This window comes from Polyodon spathula, unplaced genomic scaffold (assembly GCF_017654505.1).
Source record: "Polyodon spathula isolate WHYD16114869_AA unplaced genomic scaffold, ASM1765450v1 scaffolds_812, whole genome shotgun sequence".
NCBI lineage: Eukaryota > Metazoa > Chordata > Actinopteri > Acipenseriformes > Polyodontidae > Polyodon > Polyodon spathula.
In genome coordinates this window covers 91,487-99,877 of record NW_024472299.1, presented here as the reverse complement: position 1 = coordinate 99,877, position 8,391 = coordinate 91,487, and the positions used below count along the sequence as shown (strand labels likewise).

Sequence of the window (8,391 nt, the reverse complement as noted above, 5' to 3'; positions counted from 1 at the left end):
ATGATTCTGGAGTTCAATAAAGCAGACAGGTTTACCCAAAGCATCCATCTATATACCAAGCAGCTCTTTAAACATATTCTTTAGTTCTCCTTAGCAAAACTCTCTCATAATCCCCTGATAACCACTTCCTTCCTCAACACATCCCACCCACATTCTGTGTTGGAGTTGCACCTGTTATCTATATATCTACACACACACACACACACACACACACACACACACACACACACAGCTTAGTCAAAAGTTTACACGCCCCAACGGAAATTCATAATTTCTACAAGTTTCTCAAAAACAAAGGAAGCATCTTTTGTAGCAAGTTTTGCTTTTGTGGATGAGGAATAAAAATAAATAGGATGTCTATAAATTATTTATTTACTTTTGAATTGGCATGTTTTGGGGTTTTGCAAAAAATTGTTGAAATAAATCATTGCAGACATCTATTTCTTGTAACTTTTTATTCCTAGAAAAGACATTTCCAACATTTATTTGTTTGAGAGAAATGTATAGAAATTATAAATTTCCGTTGGGGCGTGTAAACTTTTGACTACAACTGTGTGTGTGTGTGTGTGTGTATATATATCTCCCCTTTCTTAGGATTCAAACACATTTTAAAATATTCAAACTAACAATAACAAAACCAACTGAAATGCCAAAAATAATGTGAATATTTTTCTAATTAAAAGGGCAGGAAAATACCCTTCAAACTTCAAAAAGACACAAAGTTTGAATAAAACTAGAGAGAGACTTCTTATAACCCTTCTTTAATTCTGTTACATTAGTATTATTATTATTATTATTATTATTATTATTATTAATAATATGAATACTTTCAATCACACCTAGCTGCTTTCATTTTGTAATTACTCTGTGGTTGAATACAAGCTGGATATCTTTGATAAACAGCAATTCTTGAGGATACAAGGCATTTGTCACAGTCTAAAAAACTGAAACCAGGGAGGTAAAAATGTCCATGTTATTTGCTTCACCGAGACAGGGTTGGGCTCAATTCAACTTAATGGGTTAATACAGTAAACAGCGCCGGACCAAAACTGATTCAACGTGGAGAGCTACCTTTTAATCTTCCCTGCTCCAAGCCCAATAGTACTGCTACCCCTTTACTGGGCTGCGGTCTAGCACCTAAAAGACTTTATAACAATCTTGTAGTACGCTGAATAACTCCTAAACTAATTAACAGCACTTAAAATAAAACATTACCCAGAAGAGCAAACATTTTTTTAAAAACCACAAAAAAATAACTAGGAGTGTGCTGATACTCCGACTGGAAGTGCATTTTCCTTTCATCCAGGGCGCTGGCGTTTGTACTGCAGTGACACGTTCTCGGCTTCAGTACGGCAGTAAAGATGTCAGCACTACGGATCAGAGGAAAACTCGCTTCCAACAGGCTTTTAAAACGCTCAACGCGGACAGTAATCGCCACCGACTGGTACTCGATTGTAAAGGTGAGAGAAGGACACCTTTTCTCATTTTGAACACGTTGCCGAACGGATTTATTTAATACCTGCTGATAAAACCCTTCTTAAAGGCAACTCTGAGTCAAGAGGATCAGCACACCCCTCTAGACAGCGCTAAAATGAACTGTCCGGACAAGGCAGGGGCTCTTTCGTGTGGTCGTTGTACATGAAGGTCTGCTCAATGTTGAAATCGAGGGGGAGGACGTCCTTGTGCAGCTCCATGTGGGTGGTCACCAGTTTGAGGGTGGAGAAGTAGTGTCCGCAGACCGTACAGCGGTACATGAGGGCCCCCGAGTGGGTCTTGAGGTGACAGATCATGGTCGACCTCCCCCGGAAGAACCTCGAGCAGATCTTGCACTGGAAAGGTTTCTCCCCAGTGTGAATCCGCAGGTGGTAGGTGAATTCCCCTGAATGGGCGAAGCGCTTGCCGCAAAACTTGCAGCGGTACCACTTGGTCCTCATGGCCCCCGCCCCTAGGCTGTCCTGCAGAGGGAGGACGTGGGAAGCCACGGAGCTCTCCAGCGGGGAGGAGGAACACGAAGAAGAGTCCAGGAGCTGGTCCGCTTTCCTCTTCCGATTCTGCAACAGGTTGAGCTCCGCCATTTTTTGGTAGCCGTCCGGGCCCAGCTCCTTGCTGTGCAAGCTGAGGTGGTACTGGTAAGCCGAGTGGGACAGGAAGCCTTGCGGGCAGAGGAAGCACTTGAGCAGGGGCCGGCCTTCCTCCCGCCCCCTGTGGAGTGCCAGGTGCTTCTCCAGGAGGTCCTTGTCCACGAAGCTGCAGGCGCAGACGTCGCAGGAGAAGACGGACAGCCCCACGTGGCTCAGGCAGTGCCACATGAGGCCGCAGAGGGACTGCTGGGGGCGCTCGCAGACGTGGCAGCTCAGCGTCTTCACATTCAGGTGCTCCAGGATGTGCTCTCGGACCACCTGGAAGTCAACAAACCGTTATCGGGATTCGGAATTCCGCACTCTTCCTGATCTCAGTGAAAGAGTCACCCCCGGGCCCTTGCAGGTTTTCTCTATTTGCGGAGGGTTCCGCTGGGTACCGGTGTACCACATCAGGGATGGAAATAAGACTCCTATTGCATAGCAGTTTCACCCACTGCAGGTGTTAATACAAGCTTGATTAGCCACAGTGTACAGGTAGCTCAGGTGCGTCTGATTAAAGTAAAACCAGGAATGGATCAAACTGCAATGTAATTAGAGTCTTATATCCATGCCTGTACCTGTCAGGCAGTCCACTATTTGTGTGATTATCCAGCGGTATAGAAGCGCCTGGAGCCAACAGAGTTGCCACAGACTAGACTCCAGAGATCAGGAAGCACAGAAACATGGCCAGACAACATGGTCCGTACCTACTGAAATTAATATTATCATATATACCACTGGAACACCAGAGCTATGCAAAATGACTGCTAACTAGTGACAGATGGTTAATTTAAAAGAGATTAAAGAAAATATACTCAGAGTAATTAAAAACTGCATTACAAATGGGAAAAATGTTCTCTCATAATCTGGGCAAAGGCAAATGCAAATGAAACGATCTGACATTGTGAACCGCACCGACGCTGAGAATGATGCACGCTAAAAATGTCATGAACAGGGTTTCTTTTGTGATGTGTCGTGGCAGGCAAAACACTTGACTGGTTGAAAGACCCTCAGCAGTCTGGATAAAAAACTTGATCAATTTACAGCAGATTTAGTCTTACTCTTCAGACTGCTGGACCATTTCAGTTACGAATCTGATTAAAAAAACGGAAAGCAGGGCAAGTGGGACGCGCCCAGGCTCTCAGCCTTACCTGAAAGTCCTTGCTCACGGCTTTGGCACAGGCTCCGCACTGGATTTCCTTGACTGGCCCGCCGGTGGCCGCGATCAGGTCCCCGGAGATGGAGGCGCTGGGCTGGACGATGATGTTGGTCTCGGCGGAGTTGCTCCTGCGGTGCACGGCCAGCTGCCACTGGGTGCAGAACTTCTCCTGGCACATGTCGCAGGAGAACAGCAGGATCCCGATGTGGGAGAGCACGTGGGTCAGCCGCGAGCCGCGGTCAGGGAACTTGGCGTTGCAAACCCTGCAGGCGCCGGACTCATCCAGGTGCGTCTCCCCGTGGTCTCGGATCACGTTGATGTTGGGCTCCAGAACCATTCCGCACACCTTGCAGGGCGTGGTCTTGCCCTGGTGGACCCCGGGGCCTCCGTTCTCAATGTAGACCAAATCCTCGCTGTCGTCGTCGTCACTCAGCTCTATCACCTCCCCGGGGGGGCCCATCTGATCCTCCACGCCATCGTCAAAGTAGAGGTCCCCATCCTCATAACAGCTTTCAAAGTGGACACCGTCCGTTTGCTGGTTACCGGCGCACAGCCGTTCCTTGCAGTTCTCCCCGCTCAGGCAGGTGTTGCTGTTTGAAGTGGCATCATCGGCGACGTAGGTCTCGGGCGTGAAGAAGCCCAGCTCGTTTTGGCTCTCCTCTTCCGTCTTGAAAGGCTGTGGAGCGGGGCTGAGGGTGTGGGACGGAGGTACTTTCGGGTTGTGGTTTGCGGTGGCAGTTTTCTGCTGCAGCAGCTGCTGCTTGTCCACCAGGTTTACAGATAAGGCAGAGGGAGATTGCTGCTTCTGCTGTTGCGACCCCACAGAATTGGCCGCTTGGCTGTACTCCATGAAGGCATCCTGATCCTCTGCTTTGGTGGTTACCAATGGCATCACGTTGGAGCTAGGCTTTTCCACTGGCTGGTTCCTTGTCTCTTCAGCCTGAGCCGCAGCAGAAGCTAAAGGAGGCAGCAAGGCAGTAGCCCCAGCCACAGCGGGTGTGCTATTCCCGTTCCTGCCATCCTCCCCATCACCAGCCTGGCTGGGGTCTCCGCAGCAGGGCGGCGGCGAACGATTGCAGGACGGCCGTGTGGCGTCCGCAGGGTGCTTGCTAGAGGCCGCGGCATCCAGGTCGGGGAAGGTGACGTGGCAGGCCTTAATGAGCTCTCTGACCCCCAGTCGCTCAGCCACGTCGTATATGACCCCCACGTTTATGAGGTCAGTGAAGAGCTCTGCTGTGTAGATGAAGTTGAGGATCTTCTCGAAGTTGGCGGGCGCGACGAAGTCCACCGCGTAGGTGCGGGCGCTGTCCGAGCCAGCGGAGGTGAACAGGTTCTGGAAGTAGCCCGCGGCGCACGCCAGCACGGCCTTGTGGGCGGCGAAGGTCCGGTTGCCCACGAGCAGGAGCACGTCACACATGGACTCCGACAGGCGGCACTGGTTGAGCTCCTTCAGCAGGTTGGTGGGGTGCTCCGCCCCCTGCAGCTTGATTCTCATGCCCATCTCCGCTCTCCGCTGCCACTTCCTGCCCACCGCCTCCTCAGCTCAACTTGCAAGACAAAAACGAGAAAGCAAATCAGTGAGCAGACCTTCAAACGCCACCACCAGCCATCACCGGTGTGACGTTAGAAACCAGAAAGTGTTTGCTGAGATTGCAATTACGATGCTACTTTGCTCAGTTGCAATTACGCTGCAGGAATCAGAATTATACTAAAAAGTAACCTACAGAACTTCAAACATTACCACGTTTACTGTGTTTAACCAAGCAATAAAATCACAGGTGCAAATACAGAAACATACTACATAATATAACTACAATTACAGTTACATTGTAATTGCAATTAATTACAAATTGCACTATTACAATTATTTAGCTCAGGTCTGCTTAAAACATAAGAAAAGTTTGGTCCCTTGTTAGCAAACCACTCTCCCCTACTGGAGGGATCTAATTTAAAAGGAAACAGTCTAGTCTTTTTTTTTTAATGTTCCGTGTTTTAGACTCTACTGCATCACTTAGTAGGGTGTTCCGTGCATTTACAACTCTCTATGTAAAAAAAAAAAAAAAAAACTGCTTCCTACCTTCTAATCTTTACTTCCACACCTGCCCTCTTGTTCTGCTCACTGTGCTAAACTTGATGTCGTGTCCCGGGTTAACTTTATCAAGACCACCTACGGTTTCCTACACTTCAAATCGCGTCCCCTCTTTCCCTTCACCAGACACAAGCTTCTCCCACTAAAACCACCACTTGCTTGAAACCTGTGTTCTTTTGCTGCAGCGTCCGAGCAGACCCGCGACGTTTGCTGTTTATCCTACTCATGTACTTCTCCCTGTATTTAAAAACAAAACAAAAAAAAACAGATCCTTCCTACTTAAAATGCAATGGGTATGCCAAACAGGTCTGGCAACCCTGCAATGTTTCAATAACATTTGCCTGCTCAAACTAATGAAACTCCTCATTAGCTGGATAAGTGTTTTTTTGAACGAGAGTTAAGTACAGGGATGGAAATATGGCTCCTATTGCATTAACACCGCCACCCATTCCAGGTTTTAACAGGGACCTGATCAGCCACTGTGTAAAAGTAACAGCCACAGGTGTGTCTGGGCTAGTAAAACCTGGAATGGATCAAGCTGCTAAGCAACGCGAGCCTTATTTCCAATACACGAAGGAGCAAACCGAAGTTAAAACTAGAAAACAAACAAAAAAAAGACACTGAAATGGAATCACCTATTAAAATACTCCCGTAATCGTGCATTTCACAGGCAAATATTGTGCATTTACGTAGCCGTTTATTCTATGGCTTAAGGGTACTGTAAAACGCAGCGCTGCAAACCATGGCTTAGCAGAGACTGACACGTTATTCGTCTGCAGATTATGAGGTTATTCATAAAAAATTTACAGGCTCTGTGCTGCACTTACAAATGCAATGCAAAGTTTAAAATATTACAATATTCAAACCTTTCTAAAAACGAGAGAGAGAGAGAGAGAGAGAGAGAGAGAGAGAGAGAGAGAGAGAAGGGGTTCCAAGGTAAACAACGTTCTTAAAAAGACTAATTTGCATTACAAAAATAACACAGTACATCTAAATAATAATAATAATAATAATAATAGAGACACACACAGAACTGCGGAGTAGATATTTATGAACCTAATTACTTGTAGTGCATGCACAGTTCGTTTAAAAATGCACAAAATACCGTTAGAAAAAAAAAAAAAGGTCTAACAAAACTAAAGCGCCTTTTATGTCACTAAGCATCTCTCTCTGTCTGTAATGTTCTCTCCGTCCATCTTTACTTCGAGGCAAGCGGAGGACCGACCGCAGCTCCCAATAACCGACTATATCGCCTTTTCATCCCCTCTTATAACAAATAACCCGCTTACCCAGCAAACCAGTGCTAAACGGGATGTGTACACACTGGCACACGACACACACACACCAGCCTTGCATTACCGCTGCCCTGCAATCAGGTTTTGAAGAAGGGCTTTGTTTTCTTGATTAGAATCGTCGTAGCGCCCCCGTCGTTCGGATGAATTAACTGGGCAAGCCCGTTCGCTCCTTTAAAATAAATAAATAAATAAATAAATAAATAAAATTGTCCAGAATTCCAAAAGCTGAGTTTTTTTTTAATTAGAATTATCTATCTATCTATCTGTCTGTCTGTCTATCTATCTATCTATCTATAAGAGAAAGGGTGCTCCCTCCAGTCCAGGGCAGGCTTGAGGCATGGAGACTGAACTTCTCCCTCACCCCCTAAGAGAAAGGGTGCTCCCTCCAGTCCAGGGCAGGCTTGAGGCATGGAGACTGAACTGCTCCCTCACCCCCTAAGAGAAAGGGTGCTCCCTCCAGTCCAGGGCAGGCTTGAGGCATGGAGACTGAACTGCTCCCTCACCCCCTAAGAGAAAGGGTGCTCCCTCCAGTCCAGGGCAGGCTTGAGGCATGGAGACTGAACTGCTCCCTCACCCCCTAAGAGAAAGGGTGCTCCCTCCAGTCCAGGGCAGGCTTGAGGCATGGAGACTGAAGTAGTTATGCAAAAGAATAATAAAAAAAAACCCACTTTTGTATGAAAATCACTGTTTAATCATTCAGAACAGAAGCTAAACATTTGGGTATAGTTATTTCAAATATACACATTGAGCACGATGCACCAACTCACACCGAGTCACGTTCTAACAGAGAGTGCGCTAAGCAACTTCAAAACTCTACAGGAGAAAACAAACAGACAAAAACATCAAATAGAAACAATATTTCCTTTTTTTTTTGTCGTCCGTATAAATCTTATTTTACAGCAGGTAAAAGTTTTACGTTTCTTAAAAAAAAAAATAATAATAATAATAATATTTATTTTTTTTGCAATAAAAACACAAAAATAACAAAACACATACACCATCAAAATAGTATGTCCAGATCTGAAGCAAGACAGTAAAACCTCAATAAAGTAAAAGTCTTCCCGAGAAATACTCTATATGCAAACATGAACCTCAATGGGCTACCATAGGCTTTCATATTGACCTTAAACACCCATCACACTGTGAAAACACATTTCTATTGCCAGGGTTGTCACAGATAAAAACATTGCTATACTTGATACAAAACACAATGATCAGATATATCAAGGTCTGCACCAGAGGCTTTTAATCAATCAATTGCTCCAATGAGCTTAATTAATCAATTAAAACATCATCGACTGATTATTCCAAGTTAAAGCAGCTTCACATTTAAACATGCTTGTTTTACCCGCCCCCCTGACTGCTGTGTTTGCTGTCATTCGGAGCGGGCTCTGTTCCTTCCATCTTGGTTATATTATATATATATATATATATTTTCTCTAAATCTGCCGTTACCTGGAAATGAGCAGCCTTCCTCATTCTACTATTCAATTTGAACCCCTTTCCCCAGGATCAGAATACTCTATCCTGTAGAATCCTAGTTTCTGTCTCAATGTGATTTCTTTGGAATCAGGCAGTCCTCAGAAAGACTACAACTCCACATGCGCCTTGCCCTGGTGGCAGCTTTGATACCCAGTGGCGTTTCCTTTTGGCACAGAGATTTGCAGAGCAAGCTTCAAAAGTCATTTTAATTGAACCCCCCCCCCCCCCCCCGTTTCATGGTGATTG

The 8,391-nt window shown here is 45.8% G+C and overlaps 1 protein-coding gene across 4 annotated transcripts; it reads right to left on the bottom strand.

Annotated features, from left to right (window-relative positions):
* Positions 1-610: 610 nt before the first annotated feature.
* LOC121308986 (zinc finger and BTB domain-containing protein 39) lies at positions 611-6,772 on the bottom strand. 4 transcript variants are annotated; one of them, XM_041241770.1, is made up of 4 exons: positions 6,658-6,772; positions 5,535-5,605; positions 3,272-4,826; positions 611-2,399 (listed from the first exon to the last, which is right to left on the bottom strand). In XM_041241770.1, exons 3-4 carry the CDS (start codon positions 4,778-4,780, stop codon positions 1,587-1,589), a joined length of 2,322 nt encoding a protein of 773 aa, XP_041097704.1. In that variant the 5' UTR covers positions 4,781-4,826; positions 5,535-5,605; positions 6,658-6,772; the 3' UTR covers positions 611-1,586. The 4 variants fall into 4 exon arrangements, with proteins under 4 accessions (XP_041097704.1, XP_041097701.1, XP_041097703.1 ...); XM_041241767.1 differs by having other exon boundaries at positions 5,357-6,772; XM_041241769.1 differs by having other exon boundaries at positions 5,535-6,772.
* Positions 6,773-8,391: the final 1,619 nt, after the last annotated feature.

Bases quoted from the DNA above. Each gene is read 5' to 3' on its own strand.
- LOC121308986 (XM_041241767.1), bottom strand. From the start codon at position 4,780: ATGGGCATGAGAATCAAGCTGCAGGGGGCGGAGCACCCCACCAACCTG. The intron at 2,400-3,271 runs GTAAGGCTGAGA...GTTGACTTCCAG, and splicing joins CCGTGAGCAAGGACTTTCAG to GTGGTCCGAGAGCACATCCT.